Source organism: Manihot esculenta, chromosome 10, assembly GCF_001659605.2.
Source record: "Manihot esculenta cultivar AM560-2 chromosome 10, M.esculenta_v8, whole genome shotgun sequence".
Taxonomy (NCBI): domain Eukaryota; kingdom Viridiplantae; phylum Streptophyta; class Magnoliopsida; order Malpighiales; family Euphorbiaceae; genus Manihot; species Manihot esculenta.
The window spans coordinates 2,353,776-2,367,218 of NC_035170.2; the positions used below are offsets into that span (position 1 = coordinate 2,353,776).

Sequence of the window (13,443 nt, forward strand, 5' to 3'; positions counted from 1 at the left end):
AAAACTATATTTAATTTGTAATTTTTATGTTGGGTTAATTTTTATTGTTTAAGAATGGAAAAATTTTATGAAATTATGTAAAAATTTTAAACGGAAAAATTATTTCTTGGTCTATTGATTTTAGGGATGAGCATTTTGGTCGATTCGGTTTTAAATCAAACTGAACTGGATAAATCGAAAATTAAAATTTTAATATTTATAAAAATCAAACCAAACTAATTTTGGTCAATAATCGAATCAAATTGAATCAGTCTGATTCAGTTCGATTTGATCAATTTCGATTTTTAATAAATTTTTTATTTTTTATACTTTATTTTTAGTATTTTAAAATTTAATTAAAATATTTTAATTTTAATATGATCTAATTTCTCAATATTATTGAAAATAACATATTATTATCACTAATCGGTTCGGTTCAATTTTTTTTATTTTTTTTATCAAAACTGAATTGAACCGAAATAATCAAAATTTTTAAAATTAAAAACCAAACTGAAATGAATAAAAAATTAAACTAAAATTTCAAATTAATTCGATTCGATCGATTTTTTCGATTTGAACTGAATACTGCTCACCTCTAATTAATTTAATGGTTTTAAAAATAAAACTTTTTGAATATTTTTAAAAATTTCCAATAACTATATTTCAACTTTTTAGCCAAAAATTAAATTTTATTTATATATGGATTACCAAAAAAAATATTTATATCAGTTTCAATTTCCTAATTCACTCTCATCAATAAATAAAAAGAATTGTTCCGAATAAAATTTTTTAAATTATCTTAATAATATAATTTTAAAGTCATAGTTAAATTAAAAATCTTTACATATAAAAAGTGTATGATATTGTGAAACCGGTGAGGTTTTTTTTTGGTGATTTACAGTAATTTTTCTGAAATTTAATAAAATTTTCAATAATAAATTAGTTTTTAAATTTATTTTTTATTTAAAATATTTTTTCTTAAAAAAATATAAATTACTGTTAATTAATTATAGATAAGAGATTTTACATTTTTTAACGATGAAAATACTTTTTTAAATGTTAATGTTATTTTTATAATAGATTATTATTTTATATATTATTTTAATAATAAAAAATAAAAAATTATACTCACACGTTTAGTTTGATGATACATGTATTTTATAATGAGTGTATTTGAGTAAATCCAAGAGATTTTAAATTTTACTCATTCTCAATCTCCAATTCTCAATTTAAAAATAAAAAGTATTATTTTAAATTTTAAAAATCGAGTGAATTTATGAATTTTATTCATTATTTTTCTTATTTATTGTTATAATAAATAATTTTATTTTTAAAATATAAATTTAATATTTAGTAAGTATAAAAATATAAATATAAAATTTTTTATACTTAATTAAAATTAAAAATTAATTTTTGTACTCACATTTTATAGTCAGAGTATGTTTAAATTGATTTTTATAAGTATAGAAATTTTTATAATTATAGAGAATTGATTTTTATATTTTAAATATTAAATTTAATTATAACGATAATAAAAAAAATAATGGACACTAATTTTTGAAAATTAAAATAATAATTTCTCAATTTTTTATATTAAAATAATAAATAAAAATAATTTTTTATTAAAAAAGAAAATATTAACTTCTTAAAAAAGTATTTTAGTTATTAAAAAATTTAAATTTTATAATCAATGGTCAATTAATAGTAATTTATATTTTTTATTAATGAAATAATTATTTTATTATATTTTTTTTGGCAGCTACAGGACAAACTACTTCATTTTGATAGTATTCGTTCTGGGTAAGCCAAGGAAGCACAGATATTAGTAAATTAAATTATGAGTTTTGGGTTCTAATTCATTTCTGTAATTAGGAGTAGTTTTTGTTGTATTTTGGTTTCAGGGGTTGCATGTCTCACAAGGCCGATGGCTATTCTTGCTGCTGCTTTGACAGCTTTAAGCTTTGCTTTTCTTAATGATAGGTATTCTACTTTCATTATTGAATCTTTGATTTTCTTATGGTTGTCTAATGCTTCAATTGTATGGTTTCCCTCTTTGGTTTTCTAAAAATGACATTAGTAGTTCTAAAATTTGTTGGATCTTGTATGAGGGTGGGTGGTAATCATTTGTGTTATTCACAAAGTACAAATTTACCTTATGTTATTCATACGTAGCAGTGTGGGTTTTCCCTTCGAAGGTAGGTTGAATTAAGGTATAACTTCATGCTACTGAAATTGATTTTGCTGTTGCATGTCAAAAGAATTAAAGATAGGCCTTTAGAAACATCTAAGTTGTTACTCTTGTGTCATAGAGTATATGTGCATGTAAATCGTTGAAGACTCATGCTTAAAGTCGATGTAAAAGCTTGGGTATTTTGCGAGCCAGTCAATAGAGAGGTGATCACTCAATGATCACTGCGTTGGTTTGTTTAGTTACTTAAAATGCCTTGTCTACTTTTTAGCTTGTAATCTGAGTATGAGATAAGCGTGGGCTGTCTTACTTGCAATCAAGAAATTACAAAGAGAAGCATGGAGAAAATAACTTGACAATTTTATTATTTGGAGCTATATATTTACTTAATCAGACATCCCATTTCATAATGCTTTTTTTGTTAAGGCCATAGCACAGATGCGTTTCTTCTTTGTTGAATCATGTGTTTATTCCCCATGTTTTTGCCATGTTATTTTCAAAGCATGGAAGTTAATCTACTGTAGAAAGATAATATTTTGTTATATTTCACGATAGAGATTATAATCTATTTATACATGAGAGACGGCATCTAAACAGGAAGGAAAATCAAGTATATGATTATATGATTATATGATCCTTAAGATTAAGCAATTGACCATCTATTAATATTTACTTCCTATATTAATATATTTATTTCCTATAACCTATATTAACATATTTACTTCCTAAAACCTATAACACTCCTACTCAAGTTGGAGAATAAATGTTAATCATGGCCAACTTGTTACATATATAATCAACTTCAGCCATAAAAACAACCAATCCAAAACAATCAAAATAAACAAAGGATTAGAAGAACTGAACTCGTGAACAGTACCCGACGAACAGTGCCCGATGAACAAAGCCCTAAGTCTCCAAATGTTACCCTTATTGATAACCTAAATAAACAGAGTTCTAAGTTTTCAAATGTTACCCTTTATGGGTAACCCAAATAAATAAAGTCCTAAATCTCCAAATGTTACCATTTATGAGTAATCCAAATGAACAGAGGTCTAAACCTCCAAATATTACCATTTATGGATAATCCAAATAAACAGAGTTTTAAGTCGCTCTGATACCATGTAGAAAGATAATATTTTGTTCTATTTCACAATAGAGATTATAATCTATTTATGCATGAGAGACAGTATCTAAACAGGAAGGAAAATCAAGTATATGATTATACAATCCCTAAAATTAAGCAACTGACTCATCTATCAATATTTACTTCCTATAACCTATATTAACTTATCTACTTCCTATAACCTATAACATTTACCAACTCTACCCCATGACCTGGCATGTAGGATATGCATATGCCTTTAACTTGTTCTTAAGTTTGCAGTGGATAGAGACTCTATTTTTCCTATTTTTTGGTGCTGAAGGTTTATTTTTCAGTTTTGCAGCTACTTTCAGTGAAAAGGTGACAAGAACAGTAAGAAAGTTCTCTCCACATTTGGCAGCAAAGATGAGGCCTCCTCACATGTTAGTTGATGCTCAGTTGCTTTTCTATGTTTGTTTGTCGATTGGATAGAAATTGTGCTTACCACACTTGTATTTACAGGCCTGTCATTCGTGGCCGTCCTTCATCCAAAAAATCAGTATACATCTGTGGCCAACCTCGTGGGGTGTTTGTCTTTTTATTCTCAGCTGGTGTTTAGATTTCTCAAAACTTTATTCTCAATCAGTAGTTCAGTACTGATCTGTAATGGTTCTATGAATTTTGCCTGATCAAATGATTTTGTTTTCTCAGCCAGTTTTATTCTGTGCTTCACTTCTGGCACTCTGCTGTTTGTTTTATGGGCATTTGGCATTGGCCTCCTTGGTAAATTCTTCATCCTATATATAATGCTTTGAATAATTCTTTGATGTAGGACTATTTAGACTCCGTCAAGAGTTGTAATCAATATTGTTTGGTTAAGACGAAATAAGAGAAAAGATAGGCTAAAAGACGAAAAGTCTTATTGAAATTTCTTAAAAATTGGAAAGTTAGTTTCTAATAGCCAAGGGAGGCTATTTATAATAGAAATAAAATCCTAATATGCAAAAATAATTCTAATCCTAATAGGAGTTTAAAATCCTAATAGCCAAGGGAGGCTATTTACAATAGAAATAAAATCCTAATATGCAAAAATAATCATAATCCTAATAGGAGTCTAAAATCCTAATAGCCAAGGGAGGCTATTTACAATAAAAATAAAATCCCAATATGCAAAAATAATCCTAATCCTAATAGGAGTCTAACTGTTCCATATCATTCCCTTCCACTTGTAAAGAACTCGACCTCGAGTTCAATATGAAAAACAAAACCCTAATATGAAAAATTATGAAAATACCCAAAATATCAAAAAAAAAAAAATTAGAATGCAAAAGTTAGCCTCGGTCTAAATCTGCCGTAAAATCCAAGCCTAGTTGCTCCATATCATTTCCTTCTACTTGTAAACAACTCGTCCTAGAGTTGTCATCAGCAGGGTAGTACTGAAATAGATCTGCCATATTAAACGTCTTGGAAATTTTCATCTCATGTGGGAGATCAAGAATATAGGCATTGTCATTGATATTCTGAATGATTCGGAATGGACCAATCTTCTTGGCGTCAAGCTTTTTCTGTCCTCCACCACGCTCCTTGCTTAAATACACCATAATTTGGTCATCGACATTGAAGGACTTGAAACGCCTATGTTCATCAACTGTAACTTTATATTTGTCATTGGCTTTTGTAAGGTATTGTTGTATCTGTTTGAAAACATCCACGTGCTGCTTTGCCAAGTTGCTTGCGGTAATACTGTTGTGAGAACCTGTGGGAAAGGCAATAAGATCAACTGTATACTCTGGGACTTTCCTGTACACAACAACAAACGGTGACATCTTTGCGGAGCTATGGGCAACATTATTGTAAGCAAATTCTACCTGGTCTTGGAGGATTTCACTCTCCTTTGGACTCATCTCGTAATGAGGCAGATTCGATAACTTTGATCTAGGAATGAGATCAATCTGATGTTGGATATCCTGCGGAGGTGGAAGCTTGGGTGATTCCTCCACTATCTTAGGAAACTCCTTCAACAGCTCTTTGACGAGTGGTGGTAAAGGTGGTGCATCCTCAATTGTACTTTTTTCTCTCACCAATAAAACTAGTGTGCCTCCAGATTTCTCAACTGCGTCTGATAGCTTATGCACTCCCGTAGGAATAGCAACATCATTCTTCTCTTCCACTTTAGAATGTTTCGCAGAACTGGAAGGCAAGATAGTAATCTTCTTTTGATTCCACATGAACATGTATGAATTTTCCTTCCCCTTATGCAAAGCACCAACATCGAACTGCCAAGGATGACCTAGCAAAATTCCACAGCAATCCATATCCACAACATCACAATTAACAAGTTCAGTATAAGATTTACCAATCAAGATAGGCACGCTGCAAATTCTGTTGACCTCAATTGTCGGACCTTCCTTAATCCATCCGACTTTGTATGGCGAAGGATGCGGCTGTGTAGGCAACTGCAATTTCTCCACCAATTGCTTAGCTATCAGATTCTCACAACTGCAACTATCTATAATTAGCCTGCAAATTGCCTCTCCTACTCGATATTTTGCCTGGAAAATCTTCCTCCTTTGCGTCTCATCCTCCTGTTTTGTTGAACATAAGATGTTCTTCACCATATAGGTGACTTTAGTATTGGCGGCCATAAGATTGGCGACTGGTTGGGGGTGTGCGGCGGCGGCGGGTTGATGGGTTCCCTGCTGCAGGGTCAGTTGTCCGATCATCTCCCTCAATTCTGCCAAAGATGCCTCAATCGCAGCAAGTCGCGCCTCTTGGTTATCTGTCATGGTCGAACTTCGCTCTGATACCAATCTGATGTAGGACTATTAATCAAGCATAATTTAGCCACATTTTTATTATATTTATTACTGTTTATTTACACATTATTTAGCTTAATTTATGGTTTTTACCTTGCTTTTACAGAAAAGGAAGAAATTGGAAAAATGGAGAAAAAGTGCAGAAAATGACAGAAAAGTGATTGGGTCAGTGATTTGCCCAAATCACTGCCCAGATCAAGCTGAAGCAGAAACCTGGAGGCAACAGGCAGAAGTGATATGGGCAAGTGATCTGCCCAAATCACTCGCAGAAACTGGCCAAATCACTCGCAGAGACAGAGACAGAAACTGGACTGAATCCCAGAGAGCGATTGGGGCAGATTGGGCAAGTGATTTGCCCAAATCACTCGTAGAAACTGCCAAAATCACCTTGACAGTAGAAATTAACAGTAGAGGCGGGAAAATAGCAGGGAACCAAATTTTGAATTTTCAGAAGTCCAAATCCAACTCAATCACTACCAACACAATTCCAAGAGCTACGAAAGAGTTTCTCACCTAAGGAATTCCAGTTGTAATTAAATTCAACATCAAAAGAGGAATCACAAGCCAAATTAAAAAGGGATTTCAAAACCCTAGAAGGATGGAATTCTTCAGCTATAAAAGAGCAACCTCCAAACCAGCAAAGGGCATCTTCTGATCAGCTACTCAGCATCTTCTCCCCTCGCCAGAAACCCTGCAGCTTCTTTCCTTTTCCTTTCTTTTCATCTTTTGTTCATTTAGTCCACCATGAGTGGCTAATTTCCTTTCTTTTCTAGTTGAACTTGAGGAAATTCAGTTTGTGATGAATTGGGAGATTTAAAACTCCATTGTTAAAACTCTTATTTGCTTTCAATATTTATGCAATTTGATCTATCCATAATTATTACTTAGCTTTTAGAATCAATAAGGGCCCATTGCTTTTAAATTGCTTAAGTAATATTGTTTGGATGATTTAGGTCCGTAATTGCTTAGGTTGTTCAAATACACATTTAATCAAGTTGCATAATCTAAACTTGACCACGCGGTTGGCAATGATAGAATTGGGTTTCTCTAAGTCTTAATACAGTCAACAGTTGTTCGATGCTACAATGCCCCAAGGACGTTCCTTGGCAATTTGTTGATTAGTGTTTGATTAGCGAACGTTTCCTAATCAAACTAGAACTAAGGAGGAATTTGGATTGTGAGAAGCGTCTTCCACAACCAAAACTAATTTATTGAAATAAAGCAAGAGTCTTAGATAATCAATGATCAATTCTGAACAAACTGAGATATACTCATACTTCAACTAGAATCCCTCTCCCATTGAGATTTTCATTCATTTAAATTATTGCTTTCTTTTGCTGTTCAATATTAATTCATCAAATCAAACCCCCCTCTTTTAATTATTTGTTATTTACTTATCTTGGTCTTTATTAGGAAGATCTTTAGTGTCAATTCCCTGTAGTTCGACCCTATTGCCACTATCTGCAAATTTAATTGTTGATTGATAATAGGTTTATTTTTTACGGTTTCGACAACCGCTTATCAAAAATTAGCGCCGTTGCCGGGGAATTGATTTAAACTAACGTATTTTCCTTTTATGACCAGGGCTGATCGTAAAGAAGCTCTTCTTTACGATCCTGAAATTGAATGCACTGCCAAGACCTTACAAGCATGGCTACGGTAAGTATGTCTTTTCTCTCTTCTCAAATTTCTGAACTAACCTCTATTGTGAGGAATTATGGTATAGCTCAAGCTCAACAAGTTCAACAACTTTAGCGAAACAGACCATGTGAGATTTGCACATATGTAGGACACCCAACTGATCGATGTCCTACACTTTATGTGGATTACCAGCAAGTACATGCCTTTGGAGGATTCAATAGCCAACCAAGACATGATCCCTACCTTGATACCTACAATCCATGTTGGAGAGACCACCCGAATTATGACTATGCAAGGGCTAACTACTACCAAAACTATCAAGCCCAAGCAACACCTCAAAACTCCAATATGGAACTTGAAGAGATGGTGAGGAAATTGGAAATTTCTGGGAAAATTCTCCAACAGCAAGTGGATCAAGCGGTCAATTCAATGAACGCGCACATATTAAGAAGAGAGGAAGAGCTTCAAGATCTATGGGACGATGACGAAGAAACAGACCAAGCTGTTGAGTCTGCTGCACAAATCACCACTACACTTGAAGCTGAACCAGATACCCGATTCCAGGTTACTGCAGAATTTTCTGCACCAGCAGAATTTTCTGCACCAGCAGATTTTTCTACACCTACAGATTTTGCTGATGCACCTGCTGTAGAATTTTATGCACCAGCAAAATCACCCACTGCCACGCCTGCCACTGCTGAAATTGCACCAGAAACTAATTTCCAGATTACTGCAGAAAATCCAGCAATGGCAGAACCCCCTGTTGCACGTGAAGAAGCTGAAGTTCAAACTGGGAACCTACCTGTCCAAGCTACTGAAACAAAGACAACAACTGCTGTCAATAATTCTGAACCAGCAACATTCCCAGCATAGCCTGTTGCTGAACCAGCTGAATCAGAAATATACACTGCAGAAACAGCACCTGCTGTCCAAAAATCAGCAACTACTGAAATTGCCCCAACCGAACCTGAACCTGCTGAAACCTCCACAATTACACCAGAAATTGCTGAACCTGCTGTTGTCCAAAAATCAGCCACCTCAGAAACTGCCCCAACTAAACCAAAAGTTGCTACACTTGCTGAACTAGCAACATATGTCACTGAATCAGTACCAGCACCTGCTGAAGCTCAGATCGCATCCCCCGTTGCTGACCAAAAACCAGCAACTGATGAATTTGTTGAACCAGCACAGCCCACTGTTGTGTTTGTCCAAACAACAAAGGCAGAGCATTGTTCACTCAAGCAGCCAGCAAAGAAGCAACAAGTGGGACAAATGGCTTCATCCTTGAGTAAGCTTGAATCACAAGGAAAGCTACCCTCCCAAACTGAGATAAATCCAAGGCAAAATGCTAGTGCCATCACATTGAGGAGTGGAAAAGAGCTGCAAGACAGTAGGGCTGAAAAATTACAAAAACAGGCCATGGAAAAAAATCTGTCAGAAAGTGATCAGGGCAGTGATCTGCCCAAATCACCCAGACAATCTGCCCAAATCAGTGAGCAGACAGACATGACAGAAGGTGATCAGCCCAAATCACCAAATGATCTGCCCAAATCACCTAAGCAAACAGACTCTGTCTCGCCCAAGTCACTGGAGCAGACAGACTTGACAGAGAGTGATTTGACCAGTGATTTGCCCAAATCACTGGCCAAATCAGACATCAAACAACAGAAACCAGAGCAGACAGCAGATACACCAAATCTGAAACCCTTGCCCAGCCACCTCAAATATGCATACTTGGAGGCTGGAAATACACTTCCAGTAATTATTTCCAACCAGCTCAGCCAAGAAGAAGAAGAAAAGCTCCTTGATGTGTTAAGGAAGCACAAAAAAGCAATTGGGTGGACCTTGGAGGACATAAAAGGCACTTCAAGACCATTTGGTGGAGGCTCATCTCACCAGAATCAAGGACAGAATGCAGCATATGAAGTACTTGCTGCAGCTCCTGGAGGACCATTTTCTGCCCCACCACCATGACAGACAGTGATTTGACCAGTGATTTGCCCAAATCACTGGTCAAATCACCCACAGGCCAAGAAGTCATTTTCCCTTTCCTTCTTAAATTTTTTATATTTATGCTTATACATTGAGGACAATGTTTGTCATAGGTGTGGGGGTATTGTTAGGTTATTTTTGCATTGATTCCATCATCTATTTGTTTCTTTTTGTTTCTTTTTGCATTATTCTTACCCCTTTTTTGCACACACCAGAATTTTTTTCACACTTCTTGCACACACACAGAGAATTTTGTCTTAGCTAATTGCTCTACTCAACATAGATAACAAGGTTAAAATAGCTTCTTTATCTCATGACCCCATTGATTTGTCATCCCTTTAAGCCTAAATTGAATCATTCACAGTATGTTACCTTCACTTAGGGAGTTTTTCTCTTGAATTGAATCCTTAAATTTGCCAAGGGCAAGGGAAATAAAAATACAAATACATGCAAACACAAAGTTAGTGTAACTCCCTATGAGCTGATTTGCCCAAACTATCATGAAAAACCAGCACAAAGCACAAATCATAAACCTGTTCCAATGGTCTAAGACTATGAACTGAGCCTAATAGCCACTTGGAGAAGTGACTGACTGAGTAACCGGGGGTGTATCACCCATGTACACAATCGCGTAAAAAGGTCAGTGACTTTTTCAAGCAAATAAGTTTCGATGGTCTAGACTATGAACAGAGCTAGTAGCCACTTGAACAAGTGACTAACTGAGTAACTGGGGGTGTATCACCCATGTACACAATCGCGTAAAAAGGTTAGTGACTTTTTCAGGCAAGGATAAGAATAAGTGCTGCTGAAAATAAAAATAAAAATAAAATAAAAAGGAGAAAGAGAAAAGGTGGCAAGTCACTCCTAGGGGTTGCATTAAACCTAACATAAAAGAATAAGCATGATTGAGTCAAAAACCTTTCTCTTGACCATGGTAGGTGAAAGGAAACAAGGAAAGAAGAGGATGACCTTGGTACATGTACTCTATACTGTGTTGCTTCAATTTAGGAGTCTAGGGGGGGCTGATTAAGTGGTATTTAGGCTCAAAAGAAAAGGGGGACTTGATTGGCTAAGTTATTTATTGCTTGAGGACAAGTAAAAGGCTAGGTGTGGGGGTATTTGATCAAGCATAATTTAGCCACATTTTTATTATATTTATTACTATTTATTTACACATTATTTAGCTTAATTTATGGTTTTTACCTTGTTTTTACAGAAAAGGAAGAAATTGGAAAAATGGAGAAAAAGTGCAGAAAATGACAGAAAAGTGATTGGGTCAGTGATTTGCCCAAATCACTGCCCAGATCAAGCTGAAGCAAAAACCTGGAGGCAACAGGCAGAAGTGATATGGGCAAGTGATCTGCTCAAATCACTCGCAGAAACTGGCCAAATCACTCGCAGAGACAGAGACAGAAACTGGACTGAATCCCAGAGAGCGATTGGGGCAGATTGGGCAAGTGATTTGCCCAAATCACTCGCAGAAACTGCCAAAATCACCTTGACAGCAGAAATTAACAGCAGAGGCGGGAAAACAGCAGGGAACCAAATTTCGAATTTTCAGAAGTCCAAATCCAACTCAATCACTACCAACACAATTCCAAGAGCTACGAAAGAGTTTCTCACCTAAGGAATTCCAGTTGCAATTAAATTCAACATCAAAAGAGGAATCACAAGCCAAATTAAAAAGGGATTTCAAAACCCTAGAAGGATGGAATTCTTCAGCTATAAAAGAGCAACCTCCAAACCAGCAAAGGGCATCTTCTGATCAGCTACTCAGCATCTTCTCCCCTCGCCAGAAACCCTGCAGCTTCTTTCCTTTTCCTTTCTTTTCATCTTTTGTTCATTTAGTCCACCATGAGTGGCTAATTTCCTTTCTTTTCTAGTTGAACTTGAGGAAATTCAGTTTGTGATGAATTGGGAGATTTAAAACTCCATTGTTAAAACTCTTATTTGCTTTCAATATTTATGCAATTTGATCTATCCATAATTATTACTTAGCTTTTAGAATCAATAAGGGCCCATTGCTTTTAAATTGCTTAAGTAATATTGTTTGGATGATTTAGGTCCGTAATTGCTTAGGTTGTTCAAATACACATTTAATCAAGTTGCATAATCTAAACTTGACCACGCGGTTGGCAATGATAGAATTGGGTTTCTCTAAGTCTTAATGCAGTCAACAGTTGTTCAATGCTACAATGCCCCAAGGACGTTCCTTGGCAATTTGTTGATTAGTGTTTGATTAGCGAACGTTTCCTAATCAAACTAGAACTAAGGAGGAATTTGGATTGTGAGAAGCGTCTTCCACAACCAAAACTAATTTATTGAAATAAAGCAAGAGTCTTAGATAATCAATGATCAATTCTGAACAAACTGAGATATACTCATACTTCAACTAGAATCCCTCTCCCATTGAGATTTTCATTCATTTAAATTATTGCTTTCTTTTGCTGTTCAATATTAATTCATCAAATCAAACCCCCCCTCTTTTAATTATTTGTTATTTACTTATCTTGGTCTTTATTAGGAAGATCTTTAGTGTCAATTCCCTGTGATTCGACTCTATTGCCACTATCTGCAAATTTATTTGTTGATTGATAATAGGTTTATTTTTTACGGCTTCGACAGCCGCTTATCAACTATTTAGACTCCGTCAGGAGTTGTAACCAATATCGTTTGGTTAAGACGAAATAAGAGAAAAGATAGGCTAAAAGACGAAAAGTCTTATTGAAATTTCTTAAAAATTGGAAAGTCAGTTTCTAATAGCCAAGGGAGGCTATTTATAATAGAAATAAAATCCTAATATGCAAAAATAATTCTAATCCTAATAGGAGTCTAAAATCCTAATTGCCGAGGGAGGCTATTTACAATAGAAATAAAATCCTAATATGCAAAAATAATCCTAATCCTAATAGGAGTCTAAAATCCTAATAGCGAAGGGAGGCTATTTACAATAGAAATAAAATCCTAATATGCAAAAATAATCTTAATCTTAATAGGAGTCTAACTGTTCCATATCATTCCTCGTATGATATTTCAGTTTTAATGAGCCAGTATATTGTTGCTTGCAGTTACAGTTCTTCATGCAAGTGTCAAGACACCTAATCTGAAGGCACGCCTCAACACATTCCGGGAAGAATTTCGTGCTGTGTGGCGCAATTATAGTGAGCTGTGACTGGTCATGGAGTTGAAGTGTACCACTCCATCCCTGATGCGCAACTTCAATTTCAGTTAAGTTGCAAGTATTCTTTGTACATATAAACAAATTGTCAGCTCATTCGATGGAGGATGTTAGAAAAAAGAAAAAAAATTATTCTGCTTGATTTTCTTTTTCCCCTTCTGTGTTATGAATTTCCTATATATTTTTCGTAAATAACTTTGACCTTCTTCTGTGATTTACCTAGAGTTCGAAAGTCAAAGAAAGAACTGTCGTTTTATTATCCATTTTATTTCTTATTGTTATTATTATTTTTTTGTTGCTTCTATTTATTTTAATGAAGAGCTTGTTTGAATCTTGGACTAATATCAAATTTAAGACAAATACTTTGTACTGTTCTCCTCTTCCACTGTATCAGGGTATGCCATAATTCATTAGCCCTCCTCTTTGGCAAGGGAAATACTTGTCTGAATTCGATTCAACATGGATTGAAACACCTGTAAGATACAAATAAGTTGGTTCCTTCATGAAAAAAATAAATGGATTCACTTCAATGTCTCTTTTAAGTCCATAATGAATCGGATTTACCTAA

General features: G+C 34.6%; 1 protein-coding gene across 1 annotated transcript; it reads left to right on the forward strand.

The window, feature by feature from the left end:
- Positions 1 to 1,715: 1,715 nt before the first annotated feature.
- On the forward strand, positions 1,716 to 13,062 carry LOC110624970 (PRA1 family protein A3; the record flags this gene model as incomplete). The annotated part of the gene is made up of 6 exons (XM_043961136.1): positions 1,716 to 1,779; positions 1,881 to 1,959; positions 3,605 to 3,691; positions 3,771 to 3,859; positions 3,960 to 4,031; positions 12,766 to 13,062. Coding segments are annotated over 6 exons (495 nt in total), but the record flags the coding sequence as incomplete, so codon positions are not given.
- Positions 13,063 to 13,443: the final 381 nt, after the last annotated feature.